General features: G+C 35.0%; 2 protein-coding genes across 6 annotated transcripts; both read left to right on the forward strand.

Annotated features, from left to right (window-relative positions):
• The first annotated feature begins 381 nt into the window (after positions 1-381).
• Positions 382-5,590, forward strand: Cdc16 (cell division cycle protein 16). 4 transcript variants are annotated; one of them, XM_089079538.1, is made up of 12 exons: positions 382-468; positions 2,206-2,261; positions 2,345-2,462; positions 2,536-2,688; positions 2,802-2,966; positions 3,145-3,304; positions 3,391-3,643; positions 3,723-3,802; positions 3,879-3,968; positions 4,116-4,425; positions 4,559-4,914; positions 5,002-5,590. In XM_089079538.1, exons 3-12 carry the CDS (start codon positions 2,358-2,360, stop codon positions 5,307-5,309), a joined length of 1,980 nt encoding a protein of 659 aa, XP_088935664.1. In that variant the 5' UTR covers positions 382-468; positions 2,206-2,261; positions 2,345-2,357; the 3' UTR covers positions 5,310-5,590. The 4 variants fall into 4 exon arrangements, with proteins under 4 accessions (XP_088935664.1, XP_011641604.3, XP_088935663.1 ...); XM_089079539.1 differs by lacking the exon at positions 382-468 and adding an exon at positions 1,330-1,408; XM_011643302.3 differs by having other exon boundaries at positions 2,206-2,462.
• A 276-nt stretch (positions 5,591-5,866) lies between these two features.
• On the forward strand, positions 5,867-15,175 carry orb (polyadenylation element binding protein orb). 2 transcript variants are annotated; one of them, XM_011643301.2, is made up of 12 exons: positions 5,867-6,337; positions 8,669-8,990; positions 9,285-9,433; positions 11,072-11,334; positions 11,580-11,709; positions 11,797-12,121; positions 12,453-12,682; positions 12,777-12,869; positions 12,975-13,140; positions 13,276-13,403; positions 13,499-13,579; positions 13,722-15,175. In XM_011643301.2, the coding sequence occupies exons 1-12, from the start codon at positions 6,317-6,319 to the stop codon at positions 13,890-13,892; spliced, it is 2,079 nt and encodes a 692-aa protein (XP_011641603.1). In that variant the 5' UTR covers positions 5,867-6,316; the 3' UTR covers positions 13,893-15,175. The 2 variants fall into 2 exon arrangements, with proteins under 2 accessions (XP_011641603.1, XP_088935660.1); XM_089079534.1 differs by lacking the exon at positions 5,867-6,337 and adding an exon at positions 7,828-7,983.
• The last annotated feature ends 348 nt before the right edge of the window (positions 15,176-15,523 follow it).

Raw genomic sequence — 15,523 nt, forward strand, 5'->3', positions numbered from 1 at the left:
ACACACACACACACACTCTCTCTCGCTCTCGCTCTCTCTCTCTCTCTCTCTGTGTGTGTGTGTAATAAGTTTTATTACATATAATATATATTCTGAGAGAGAGAAAAAGAGAGAATTGTTTTTATTCTCAATTAAAATGCCGCAGTGCGCATGCTCGTGTCATTGGATTTTATTGATACGACAGATTTCCTAACCCTTAAGAAGTGTCAACTTTCGTAATTATCGTCTCATTGCAGAGAAATAATTTTTTCTTTTTAAATATTTGTTTTTAGGCGCAATGAAATCACATAAGGTTATTATTAATTTTAACATGAGACTTTTAAAATAATTTATCCATAAAAATTTGTCTTACAAAAATTTTTCTTGTTTTGTTGCATTCAGTCAGAAATTATAATTTAAAAGAATGCCGACATGTAGTGTAAAGGGTTGTAAAAGCAAGCATGGACCAGGAAATATACATTTTTTCAGGTACGTATAACGAATACATTTTCTATTATAAATATTTAGTTATAGAGACAAAAGGTTAAGTTAAACGTTTCAATTTGTAATTTCCATTATAAACGGTTCATAAAATTGTATTAATATAATAAACATTTTTTGTGAATAGAGATTATTTTTGTTTGAAAAAATATTATTTTATATAAATATCATAGGTTTCCTCTAAACGATAAAAGTCATCTGGACAAATGGATTGCAGCTGTTAAAAGACCAGATTGGAAACCGAATAAAGACAGCAGAATTTGTAGCTTGCATTTTAAAGACAATGACATTATTCAAGGCATGGGATATCAACGTCGTTACTTACGTAAAAATGCAATACCAAAAAATTGCTCTTTAATCGTTGCAGGAAAAGAACAGAATGATATCACATTGTTAATGTCAAAAAAAACGTACGGTACTACAAACATGAGTAGATCTATAAGCTCTAGTGAAATTCGTATCTCGAATGACAGAATTAAATGGGATCACACCTATGCAAAGATTATTGCTAACGTGTTAATAAATGATGGACCAAATATATTTGATATTCGAAGCCTAAATGAATCAGTTCAAAGTGCAATTCCTCACCTAAATAAAACACACAAATGTACTCAAACTGATTCAGAAAATATCATTGTGCCTGTTTCATACAGTTCAACTAATTTCAACTTTGAAAAAAAATTAGATTTTGTTAATGCTTTAAAAACAATAAAGAAATTATCAGAAAATATAAAAAATATAAAAAGAAAGAATAAAACATTACAACAGAAATTGAGAAGACAAAACAAAAGAATTATTTCAATGAAAGAAATACTTCAACGATTACAATACAAATAATTGATTTTGAATGACTATGCAATTAATGAAAAAATTTGAAGATATAGATTTTTCAAAATAAAATTACAAAACAAAGATTGAAAAAGTAAAGGTTAGCATTAAATAGACGAAGTAAATAAATTCACTATTTTTAATAAAAAAATTTAATTTATTTAATTTGTCATAATGTTACTATTACTATATATATATATTTTCGAATGCATATGCTATTTTAAAATGCAATAAATTATAATTTAAATAAATATACAACCAAATATATTTTAAATGGTTACATGTTGTATTACATGATATTATTAAAAATAAGAAAGCGATCTATTTCATTTAGGCAATACAAATATGAGAAATTTATTAATTATTGACATAGAATTTTATTTTCATATTAAGATTTTTTTTATAGTTGAGTACCTTCGCTGGACAAAAGATATTGCAATCTCGTGTTTGAACATATGACACTTCGTAAACAATTAAATAGGAGTCTCATAAATATAATAAAGGCACATACAGATAGGCACATTTAATCGTGAAACTAGAAAGGTCACTCAGAAAGAATGAATTAATTTTCCGAAGACAAGGTTGCATATTTTTTGATAACAGTTTCTTATCGATTTGTCTCATTGTAAGCAAATATTGTTTGTAAATAAATAAATATTTTGTAAATATTTGTTTTTTGTACAATATAAAAATAAATAGATATATAATTTTTTACAGTATAACGACATGATATTTAAAACAACAATAATAAATTATTAAATATTAAACAATTATTATTTAAACTTTAAAAATAATACAAAAGTAAATTTAAATTTACTACATTATATATAATGACAAAAAGGAATACTATGTATGATTATGCTTGTAGGGCATTTACATTCCTTTATTCATTCCTAGATTTCCAAATATTAACATGGCGGAATAGTCACGTGACTGGCATTCAGAAATCAAAGGTACTGACATGGAGTGCACGTACTGGTCGTATTATGGTTTAAGCTCTGAGGATATTAATCTTAACCTGTCTTAACCTACGTAGAGAAAAGTTAAACATGTCACATCGCGACACCGACAACAACAGTATGCACAACTTGTTGGACGAAAAGATTATCGATTTAGAAAATTGTAGAAAATTAGTTAAATCATACATCGATTTGGTAAGCTTTGTGAAAATAAAAAATTGTATATCATAACATAAACATAAAATATCTTATATTTATTTACTTTTAGCACCTATACAGTGCTGCCTTGTTCTGGGCTGACAAAGTAGTATCACTAAGCAATGAAGATCCCAAAGATGTTTGCACTCTGGCACAGTGTATGTATCTTATGAAACAATATCATCGTGCTGCGCATCTCATAAAGAGATATGGATTAGAGAAGGTAAAATTTTAAGAAGTATTGGTATCTCTCAGAAATATGATAGACAGAGTATATCTTGTTTTATGTAAAATATATTTAATCATCTATAATGAATTAACATCTTATTAATACAGAGCGATGTAATGTGCCATTATTTAACTGTAAGATGTCTTCTGGAAGCAAAAGAGTACAATGATGCACTTCAAGTTATTAACGAATCTGAAATATGCACAAACATAACACAAGCAGGTATTACCTTTGCAGATCGTACAGACATTTTTCAGGATGCTCCAAAAAATGTACGAGTACATTTTACTTATTTGTATATATGTGTGTATATATATATATATATATATATATATATATTTTTTTTTTACAATACTATATATTAATTTATATTATAATACCATTTTAATCATTTACATACATTTATAGTAAATCATGAGACATGCATGATCTACTGCATTTTTTTTATAGGTTCAAAGTTCGATATTATATGTAAAAGGAAAAGTGTACGAAGCAATGGATAATAGAGCAGTAGCAACAGAATGTTACAAGCAAGCTTTACAATGTGATGTTTATTCATATGAAGCATTCGAAGCTTTGGTGCAAAATCAGATGCTTTCAGCATCCGAAGGTAATATATTAATTTCACTAAATACAATATAATATAAATTTCTTGAGTAAATTGTTCTATCTATATGATAACAATTGTTACTTTAGAGCGGGAACTCTTGGAATCTTTGCCATTTACTGAACAATGTACGAAAGGAGAAGCAGAACTCTTGCGACTGTTATATGATAGCAAACTAAAGAAATATCAAGAACCAAATACAAAACAATCGTCAGTTACATGTAGCGTAATGGGAATTAGCGTTACTGAAAGATTAGCGGACAATTTAGACATGGAAGTTGCAAAAGCTGAGAGATTGTATTATAATTGCGACTATCATCAATGTTTTTCGCTTACGGAGAAGTAAGTATAACATTTCTATCAAGATGTTATATTTATATATATTTTGTAATAAAATATAACTCGATTTTTCAATGCTTAGAATCCTGAAAAAAGATCCATATCACAATTCCTGTCTTCCAGTGCACATTGCTTGTTTGGTCGAGCTTAAGAAAACTAATGGTAAGTTTATATCTTTTCGCAATAAATGAACAATTATTGCTCTCGAACTTGTTAATAGCGAGACTTTATTCCTTAGCTCTATTTTATCTGGCACACAGATTGGTTGATTTATATCCAGAAATGGCCTTGGCATGGTTTGCGGTTGGATGTTATTATTACACCATAGGTAAGTGATAATAATTTAATAAATATTTTCTAACATTTCTTAATATCATAAAAAATACATTCAAATGATTATGAAAAGATTTTATGAAGTGTGTAAATAAAAAAAATATTAAAAAAAGATTACTTAATAACATTTGTTGCGCTGTAGGTAAAAGCGACCAAGCGAGAAGATATTTAGCCAAAGCTACCGCACTGGATAGATTGTTTGGACCTGCTTGGTTGGCATACGGACATTCTTTTGCGGTTGAAAACGAACACGATCAAGCAATGGCTGCTTACTTTAAAGCATCGCAATTAATGAAAGGTTGCCATCTTCCCCTTTTGTATATCGGATTAGAATGTGGTTTAACGAATAATCTAAAACTGGCTGACAAGTTCTTTCAACAAGCTCAAGGAATAGCACCAAACGATCCGTTCGTGATACACGAAATGGGAGTTATATGCTTTTACAATTTAGAGTAAGTATTGTAATAGTTTGCTCTCGCACTTATTTATATATATATATATATATTTAAAAAACAAAAATTGCATTTTTGTTTATTTAATTTATCCTACATAAATTATCATGAGATTTATTCTTGTTAAATACAGTTACAAAAATGCAGAACGATTATTTAAGGAGGCAATGAAAAGTATTCAAGGCGATCTAAGGAATGTGATTCTGCCTAGTAAATGGGAAGCGCTACTAAATAACTTGGGTCATACTTGTAGAAAAATGAAAAAATATGACGAAGCATTGGAATACCATCAACAAGCGCTAGTCTTAGATCCTCTGAATCCATCGACTTACTCATCGATTGGATTTATTCATGCGCTAATGGGTAATATTCAGGAAGCAGTAGATGCTTTTCACAGAGCGCTCGGTCTTAGAAGAGACGATACGTTTACTGCAACCATGTTGGGTTACGTCATGGAGCAGTTGATTGATGAGGCGCCGCCATATCCTGGTACATATATCAATGAATCGCTTTGTAGGAATGATATATGTTAAGCTAAAAATTTTAATAAAAATTTTGAAAATGAAAATTTTCCAGATGCGCCTACCGAAATACCGAAATATAAATCTGAAAACGAAATCAGATTACCTGAGGAAAGTACAGTTAGAGTATCTACGGAAGACACTGGTAATATAGGCAGCAGTTCGAGTGGTCAAAATATCGATAAGTTAAGAGTAAATCTATTCTCTGGAAGTTGGGGAGAGAATTCCAGCAAGGGAGAAGTTAGCACACCCGGAAAATTGGAACAACAAACGCGTGATGTACTGGTCGTTAATTATTCGAACGGTGATAGTTCTGAAGTTGAAATGTTAGATTCCTCAACCGCACATATAGAGTATAATTAAACTTTTTTTTATCATAATAAAAGCAATAGTGATTTTTTTTTAATCGTACAGTACGACCAGTAGCTTGGTTTATATTCAGTCAGCGATAGTCAGTTATATTGAATGTAGCAAGATGAGTGTAAATAGCATGTATATACTTTTTTTTTTAATATATACTCTAATTTTGATACATCTTGTAAAATCACGAATTTTTCGCGGTAAGATACGATATTTCGTTAATATCGTATCAATCTGTAAGAATAAATTTGTTAGCTTGAAAAATAAAAAAAGTGTGAAGGCGATTTGAAATAGTCACTTTAAAAATTCGTAGCAATTAATTTTTAGAAAGAGCTTTTTCTTTTATTTGATTTTACCTCAAATAGATCTTGAGTTTTCATTTCTCTCTTTTCCTAGATGTCTTTCTTTCGTAGAAACGTAGAAACCTACGAAAGAGCATGCGTTTTTCGCAAAGGAGCGTGCGCGAGAGAGAGAGAGACGGAGGGAAGAAACTGAGATCTTTAGTTGAATCCGCGGCGGGGCGGATAGTAGTGGGTGATACAGCATGTGAGAGAGTGGGCGTTCCGTTTCCGCCGTCGTGTCATCGGCAATAAGCCGAAGAACGGGACCAGGACGATCCTCATTTATGGGAGGGAGAAGGCGCGACGGGCGGGCGTTACGCGCGATCCATTAAAATCTCCCACCGCGATTCCCTTAATCCCAAGAAACCACCCCTCGTTGTCGCCGCCGCCGCCGCCGCCGTTGCCGCCGCCGTTGCCGCCTCCGTCGCTGTCGTCGCCGGTCGCCCGACGTCACTCGCGCGCAACTTCTTGCGGAGTGCGCAGCGCGTGAAGTTGCCGCTTAATCGCGCGTTGTTATTAGTGGCGGACGGAATCGAGTCGGCTCCCACTCGCTCGAGACCGCGCGAGAGTGAGCCGCGTCGAGGTGGATACGACGACATCCCTCTGCATCGCGCACCCTCAAGGCTTCCTCGCGACGGAACCGCCGCCGACGAGACGCTCTCCGTGGACATGCCTACGCTGATGCAACCGGTAAGTCCCGTCGTCGCGTGAGATTATCGAGCAACGGGAGGTCGCGAGATCGCGGCCCGATCGTATCCGATTAACCGTCCGAATTAATCGCCGGCGACCTCGCGGCGACTTTGACAAGGTCCGTCTTTGAGGAAAGATCGACGCAATACTTCCGGTTAGATTTCAAATATTCGCTTCACACGTCATGCGCGCAAATATATATATATATATATATAACAAGTGCTAACACATTACACACAGCTATATATATGTAACGTGTGTGAGAGAGAGAAAAAAAATAATCTTAAAACGAAGTAAGAGAAAAAAAATTGATAAAATCACGAAGTGTCTAGAAATGTTGGAAGCGGATTACTTTTAAATTTGCCGTGCTTGTCGGTCCAGAGAAGAGAGAGGAGAAAGAGAGCATCACTGCTCTCTTTCTCCTCTCTCTTCTCTGGCGATCACTACCTTCCTGGATTCTTTATTGCGCTACGTCAATGTAAGGAATGTCCTGCGCCGCGTGGAACGTAAATAAACACGGCGGTATGTCGGGGCCATGATACGCACGTACATAGCTACGCAGGTACGAAAATTTCTGTCCGCGCGAATCGACATCCGTAACGCGCCCTCTGAGATATTCCTCCGAAGAAAAAGGACTCGGACTCTCGTCAGGTATCCGCGGAAGAGAGTGAGAGGATCCCGATCCGACCGCACTCCGATTGTATGGCGAAAATCGCGCTCTGCTCGAGCAGGGATGAAGCGTAATCGCGGGGTTTTTGATGGTAAACACGTGCCCCGCGGCGATACATCTCGGTCGAATTCCACGAAATTCCGATCGCGATCGGAATGAGGCGTATCCGAGTCATGAGTCGTGTAAATTTCCAACTCGCGTGCTTTCGCCCGCGTATCGTTGACTTCGTTATCGTCGACCTACGGCATACGGCGGCCTATGCTTTCAGATTCCGTTTCTACATTTCGAAGAAAGAAATATCGCGTATATTTCCAAAGATTCACGTGATATCAACGTAACATCCACTTTCCGCTTTTCCGACGGTCGGAAAATATTTCCGACGGCGAATTAACGCGCTTACGTAATCGCAGAGTAATTTCTTATTTTTATTTTCTTTACTAATTCGGGACTATAGACGAAATGTGAACGCGGAGGAATGCGTTTGAACGAGTCGAAATCCAGATCGCCGCGGCGCGATTAAGAAAATCCTTGCTGGTTACGCGAGAGACGAAAAGAGCCTTCCTTTCGATTTCGCGTCGCGACGGAGCCGCGGCGACGACGACGTCGGGGATTGATCGAGCGACCGTCCGCAGTAAGTCGGCGATTACTCGCGGTCGGCGTTTCGGCATTCGAAAGCTGAAATTCCGAGAAAAACCGTGGAATGTGTTTTCCGACGGCCCCCCTCATCCCCTAAAGAATTTTTGCTTTTTTTTTTTTGTTGCGAATTCCTCAAACGCGCCGCGTCCTTCAGGAGGCGCTCTGTTTTCGATTTCGTTCGCGCCTCTCGCAGTGGCGCAGTCCGCCGGCGTCGCTCGTACGGATCGCGCGCTGAAGAAACTGACGCCAGACGCGTTCGTGGTGAAACCATTCGGATATTTTTCGCTGACGATCACGAGGATCTCGGAAGAGCACGAGCGCACATCTAACGGACGGAATTGTGAGAACGCTGTTAACATGGGCGATTATTCCGAAGAATTTATTTGAGAATTTTCTGTTTATAAACTGGCTCTGATAGATATATTGAATTACATATGCGTCGCACAATCGCGCGTAATTCGAAATATATCCGTTCTACCCGGCTGAGAGTGGAGAATCCGAGAATTTGTGAGGGGGGTCGATGAGGAATCGGTCTAGAAAGGACAAGTGAGAGGGAAATCGTGTTTTTTTTTTTTTCTTTTATAAGAATATAATAATCTAACACATTTTTAATGTAAAATATACGTGGAATTGCACTCTCCTGGCCAAGTGGTATCGATGACACTAAAATTACGACGAAAATTACTTTCTCGGAGAAATCAGCCTTACGTATCTAATTTCCATTCACGTACTCGGCTTACGGCACGTGTCGCTTTTACTACTTAAACAGTAAGAGTAATAAGAAGTAGCTCACAATGTCCTTCGATTCTTCTTTCCTAGAATCGATCATTTAAAACTTTCGAAGGTTCTTGGTGCCTCGAGATTTTTTTTTTTTTTATTTTTTTTTATTTCAGCATAAAGAGAAATGACTTCCAAATCGCGGGCGGAGGAGAGAGAATCCGTCTTCCCGAAAATATTCAGGATTCATCTGGGTGGGCCAACACGTGTATGTGAAAATAATTGATGAGTAAACGTTGATTTTGCAGTCGGACATTTCACTGGTGGGAGACGAGGGCGACGAGACAGACGTCGGATTCGACCGAAGTGTATCGATGCACCATCAGGATCCGTTGCATCATCAGGATGCGATGCAGAATCGGGAACGCAGCAAGCTACTGCTGCGTAAGCTGAGTCAAACCCGCGAGCGAGAGCGCGGCAAGGAACGCGAGCAAGAGCGCGAGCGACTGCACCAGTTACAGTCGATCAACAATTTGCTGCTCGATCTGCCACCCCCGCCCTCGCCGTCGCACCTCCCGAGCTTTTCTCAGGATGCCTCCTCCCAGTCGGACAAGAACGTTAGCACCGATGGTAAGACGACTGTCACGAATGTCACTTGACACAACTAACGACTGAGCGATGACAGTTCTACAAATTCCGTCATCTGATTATTTGAAACTAGATATCCTCCGGTTTTGCTATTCGTTTATGAAAAAATGATTCGCCCCCCTTTTTTTTTTTTTTTTTTTTTTTTTTTTTTTTTTTTTTTTTTTTTTTTTTTTTTTTGCGTTACATTCCGTGTCTTTGTGCATTTTCTCCTCTGTTTCTTCGTGGGGATTGAAGCCAATCAAGGATGATTAGGATAATGATTTCTTTTCTCTCCAGGCGACAGCACAATCTCAGATATGTTCGGGCTGGGTTTGCCCCGAGGATCACTGATGGGAAACCAGTCGACGATTGGCTCCTCGAGCTACCGTAATTATCAATACGGTGGTTACGATCAAACGCAGGGATCTTCACAACAACAATATGAGGTAAAATTATTTACCGATTTGACAAGGGACTGATTCGTTTCTTGAGATTTATTTATTTCAAAAGAATTTGTTTCTAATGAAATTATTAAAAGAAAGAGTTTATTCTTATTGCAATGTCGAATACATTTGAGCGATTAACCTGAATTAAAAACAGAACAAATACGACAAAACATTTAACGCGGTTTTTTATTATAACTGGCTAATAGTATTAAAGTAGGTGGATCAGTAGGAGTCAATACAGCTGGTATGTCATGATAAGACTTACTATCGCTATGAGATACAAAATAGAACGTTAAAAAAATCTCAAGTTGAAATAATGTGATCTGTTTCATTGACAAATGATACAGCTTAATCACAAAAATAAATTATTAATAATTTGAATAGCATATTGATTGAAAATTATTTTCTGCACATTCTCACAAATTTGTATATATGCTTTAAAATTATTAATATTAATAAAATTGTATATATATATATATATATATATATATATATAATATTTTTAAAAAACAAATTTGTGATAATATGCAATTTTTTTTTACAAATTTATTTTACGCACACATTTACTTAATTATGTAACATTTTATGTTTAGCAATTTATTTCGCATTGATTATGTTTCACAAAAGATTATATTGAATATTATAACGTTATTATTAACCGACATTATTTTGCATGAAATAAAAACATATTCAACTTGACAATAATTTAACGAAAAATACAATTACAATAATAATTCTCTTTGGTGAGTTGCAAATTTTTACGCGGGGAATAGCAATAAAAATGATAAATGTAACATAAAGCATATTGCTAGAGACATTTACTCAGCGGTGTAATAACCGTTCGAACAATGGTCATTGGAATAACTCCAATTACTTTATATCATCCCTTTTCTACGATTGTAGTGTCTAACGATGTTCGTATTATGTATTATGGATATCGCGATATCATCACGTCATTTTTTTCATTTTAGTTTGTGATAAATTTGCAACCAGTTTTTTCCTAGTAGAAATTTGATTTGTCATTTGTTCATTTAGCTATTAAATATATATATATATATATATATAAAATATTTGAGTACTTTAAATACTGAAGAACAAAATCATATCTTTATTTATCAACAGTTCTTCAGTAAAAAGGTTAGCTTACCGCGTGAGTGTAATGACCTGAATAAAATGAATAGTGTACTAAAACAATCTCGACAACCGAGAATCCGCTATTCCGAGCCAAACGGCTCTATTAGAACGGCATGTCGTCTCGCCTCCCTTTTATCCGAACCGATGCAAAGTTGCTGCCATTTCAAAAGATCGTACTCTCTTCTCATATTCTCACACTGTCGTGTAATATTGCGTTTCAATTTGAATTTATTCCAAATAACTTTAAAACACGTGCGTCGACATTGCACATTTCTCATCTTTTCCTCTTTGAAACGCAAGGCTCAATATGTTGCTTAATCAAGATATACAAATTCAAATTTGATGACTTCAGTTCTCTACATCATTTGTTATCATATGTTATAAAAAAAAATTTGTCAAATGCAAGACAGACTAAATAAATCTTGCACGGTGACTCTCATTGATGTCAATATCGCAATAAGTAAATTATAAGTATATTATTATATAATATATAATTATGCGCAGTGTCATCGAAATCATGGCTTTTGCTCGAATTCCTCGAGTTTGGATATTCCGAGCTCACCAAACTCCGTAACTACTCCCGGCAGTCCGAGCACACCCGGCAGTTTCATTTCGGACCCTTATAGTTACTCATCCACTGCCAGTAATAGCAACACACCATCCTCACCAACTAGCCGACCATCATTCCAATACCCCGGCTCTTCATCATCACCTAGCGATTCATCATACTTTGGCCGTCCTATTCGAGGCTGCTCTACACCTTACAGGTAAATAGAAAATTAGGAAACTGAGAATAAAGTATTGCAAGAGCGTATTTCATAAATCTAATGGATGTAAGATAAAACTTGCAAAATAGTATTTTCTAGAGTAATATCAAATTTTTAATAGTGTTATATATTTAAATGTATTAATTATATTTTATTTTATTAGTTAAATTAATGTACAATATATTCAGCTTTAATTATTAGTTTTTTATACATTTGCTATCTCTTGAATAATTTATTGGTATTAGTGATTGTGGCAGCCCAACATTGGAATTTTCTCATTTTCTGGGATGTAATGGTTCGCGTTCCAACTCACCAGCTGACTCGGAAACAAGCGGTATTGGTAGTGCGGATGGATCTTTATCTGATATAATAATGGTAAGAGTATTTTTAGCAAGAAAATATTTTATTGCCCGAGTTCTTGTTTCATTCTCTAACGTTGTTATCGAAAACTTTTGTTTATAGAATTGTTTATCACTTAATTCCTCATCGAATTCTTGCTTTCCGCCGTCCCTGGATTCTATAATATCGAAGACAAACACATGCCCAAGCAATAGAACCGCATTCGAGCGTATAGCTGTAAAAAAGTACTTGTCATCGTTACAACAGAATTCAACGAGCCCACATTATTATCAGCATCATCACGGACTCGGGCAAAATCGCAGCAATTTTCTCAATTCTCTCTTGAGTCATGAGAAAAATTGCTGTACCGGTCTTGGAAACGCCGCACGCAGATTGGCTCAACCAGTGTCGCTTGATAGGGTAGCGAGATCCCACCGAAATGCCGCTGGTGCGTATATCTATGTATCTATATCTATGTATCTATATATAAAAGATTATTACAATTATCTCGTCTTATTATATATGATTATATAATGTAATAAATTGTTTTAATAATTTATATTTACAAGATATAAATTTGATATAAATTGATATAAATTTGCATTTATGTTTTATTAACGAGTCTTTCACGAATTTGGAAAACATTTTTGTTTGTTAAGAACATCACACCTTACAAATTTTAAGACTATTAAACATTAAGAATTTTATATGTGTTTAAATTTATTTAGGCTTGAATATATCGATGAGATAAATTTGAATAGGTGAAAACACTTTTTCAGCACATTGTTATCCAACATGTACATGGAGCGGTTTTCTGCCTCTAAATACCGAGGAACCAGTCGCCTATTCACCTAAAGTTTTCTTGGGAGGTGTACCATGGGATGTTACAGAAGCTATTTTGATCTCTACATTTAAACAATTTGGGCCGGTCCGTGTAGAGTGGCCCGCAAAAGCACCGTCCGCTCAACCAAAAGGATACGCTTATATTATATTCGAATCAGAGAAGCAGGTACAAATTCAGCTTGTATTGATATTTGACAGATATTTGTTAATCTTTTAGATAGAAATTTATATAATTATGTACTTAATTATGTACTTTCTAGGTCAGGGCAATGTTGTCCTGTTGCACTCATGATATTACTAACGGCAAAAGATGGTATTACAAGATTATATCCAAGCGTTCAAAGCCGAAAGATGTAGGTTTTTTCTTTTTTTCTTTTTTTTAAAGATACTATATAAATATCTGAAAAGGTATCGTTAAAATTAACTTTTCAATTATATTTCATTTAATTTCAATTTAGGTACAAGTGATTCCATGGGTTCTCGAGAATAGCAACTACATCAAATCTTCATCACAGAGACTCGATGCACACAAAACGGTATTCGTTGGAGCATTGCACGGAATGTTAACGGCTGCAGGATTAGCGAAAGTTATGGATGATCTTTTCCATGGTGTTATTTATGCAGGTAACTATCATTATTTTATAATTATTATTGTATTTTAAATCTTATACTTTGTTTTATGTTTTTAAGCGTATTACAATTATTTTAAACAATTTTTTGTTCATTACACACATTTAAAAAAATAATATATTTTTTTAGGTATCGATACGGATAAACATAAATATCCAATAGGATCCGGCCGTGTTACATTCAGTACAAAACAATCGTACTTTAAAGCGATCACTGCTTCATTCATAGAAATTAAGACTGACAAATTTACAAAGAAGGTACATTATAATATAGTAAATAAAATTATATATAAAACTTAAAATTTATTAATCAACTTATTCATATCTAAAAACTTCGTATTTGCATATTGCAGGTACAAGTGGATCCGTACATCGAAGAATCGATATGCTCCGTATGTGTTGTGCAACAAGGACATTATTTCTGCCGCGATGTGGTATGAAAATAATATAATTTGATCTTATTTAACATAAAATTTTAGTCTTCCATAAGTGATTTTGCATCTGGATTGTTCATAGCTTTATATTTTTCCGTAACTTAGATATGCATATATTTACATGTATATGCATTTTTTCCAGGCATGCTTCCGATATTTTTGTCGCAGTTGCTGGCAGTGGCAACACTCCGTAGACTCAATGTCGCATCATACACCCCTGACGCGGAACTCAAAGACGAATCAAGTGATAGGATTGAATCCGAATTTCGGAATGAACAACTGTCCCCGTATGTCGAATACGACGATGATTTAAAGAAGACGACGTTTGATAAGATCTTATATTTGTTGCCTAAAATTCAGTAAAATGCGGCCTTTTATTCGCGCGCCCGTCGTCTTCTTTTCTTTTTTTGTTCCTTTTTGACTTTCGGTTAAACCGACGTTGCGCCGCCCGATCTAGAACATCGGGTAACAGGGTGCAGACTTGATTTTTATCGCGGAGCCGCGGACAGCTTAGGACATAGTCCGACAATACGGGGACACGCCGATTCATACGTCGATTAAGCTTGTGAACGCGCAACGATTGGTTCATTATCGTTACAGTGCGTGCGAAAGGACAAGATAAATATTAAAAATCGTGTTTGTTCCAAAAAAAGAAGTTCCTATTGCGAACGCAGTTTTTACTACGTTCGAGAGAAAAAAAAATAAACGATACACTTTTATTTAGTATATTTACTTAGAGACAGGTTCTCTTATCGATTTTTTTTTTACCGCTAAATAATGCTATCGTGCCAAAACAATAGATGCCAGATTATGGCCGTAATCGTGTATTAGGAATACGCACATGTACACGTGTGTGTATATATATATATTTTTTTTTTTGTTAGAATCGTGAGAGGTGCATAGTGGCTTTCACAATGACAATAATTTTTTACGCGAGACGATATGGCTCCGTTATGGTAATTTTGAGCTGGGCTCAATAAAATACATAGAATTCTCAGGAAATCTGATAACATCGTCATCATCATGTGTTTATCGTGTTAAAATACGCTTAATTATGAATTGTTACGATAATGCTAAGAAGATTATCTGAAGTGGTGAGATAATAATTATGCGATAATTATTTACCATTATTACATTGCGCGCGTGATCCGATTGTAATGTGATATAACGGGAGACTTATCGGATATACCATTTAACTCGCTAGTCGTTCTTCCATTACGATACTTGTCAATGACGTTAAACATTATTAATTTTACGTTAGATTACAATGTATCTCTAGATTCGTTGCGGTTGCGGCGTAACGTGAACGTATGTTGCGTTATTAACTGCAATCGAGTGAATTTTTTCTATTAGCCGAAGCGAGCGGCTGTCAAGTATTTCGCTCACATGGACTGTTTAACGGTTGACGAAATGGAAAAGTACATGGTCTACGATTCTGGCGCGGATTGTAGGAAAATTTATTCGTTTTTATTTTTTTTTCTTTTTTTTTTCTATGTACGCAATTGTGTTGCACCTCTTTGAATAAGGTTCATCTTTCACTCGTTTCTCCCGTTTTGATACGATTTTGTTGAATTAAAAATCAGATTTTTGCAGATATCCGATGCTTCTTTTTATTTTCTACTCGCTACTCCTATATGCTTTCGCATTTACTAACAATTCTTTTTCAATTTTGTCATTGAAACATGTCAAACATGTCAAACATGTCATTTTGTCATTGTATTGAATTTGCGTTTTTAAACAATAATTGCATATATTATCCTTATCCGCATCATTTTTTACAAAGCATAATTTTATTCATAACAGTTCAGTAAAAAAAACATAATTTAGTTATAACTGTCTTAAAAAAGAAGTAATATATGATAAATAGATATTTTATTTTGCTTTAATCTTTCTATAATATCAAAAAACATGTTTAATATGAATGATTGAAAAAAATTAAACAAC

The sequence above is a fragment of the Pogonomyrmex barbatus genome, unplaced genomic scaffold (assembly GCF_055798465.1).
Source record: "Pogonomyrmex barbatus isolate J1 unplaced genomic scaffold, ASM5579846v1 scaffold3, whole genome shotgun sequence".
Classification (NCBI taxonomy): Eukaryota; Metazoa; Arthropoda; class Insecta; order Hymenoptera; family Formicidae; genus Pogonomyrmex; species Pogonomyrmex barbatus.

Bases quoted from the DNA above. Each gene is read 5' to 3' on its own strand.
- Cdc16 (XM_011643302.3), top strand. From the start codon at position 2,358: ATGTCACATCGCGACACCGACAACAACAGTATGCACAACTTGTTGGAC. The intron at 2,689-2,801 runs GTAAAATTTTAA...TTATTAATACAG, and splicing joins AGAGATATGGATTAGAGAAG to AGCGATGTAATGTGCCATTA. The intron at 2,967-3,144 runs GTACGAGTACAT...TTTTTTTTATAG, and splicing joins TTCAGGATGCTCCAAAAAAT to GTTCAAAGTTCGATATTATA.
- orb (XM_011643301.2), top strand. From the start codon at position 6,317: ATGCCTACGCTGATGCAACCG. The intron at 6,338-8,668 runs GTAAGTCCCGTC...TTGATTTTGCAG, and splicing joins TGCCTACGCTGATGCAACCG to TCGGACATTTCACTGGTGGG. The intron at 13,580-13,721 runs GTATGAAAATAA...CATTTTTTCCAG, and splicing joins ATTATTTCTGCCGCGATGTG to GCATGCTTCCGATATTTTTG.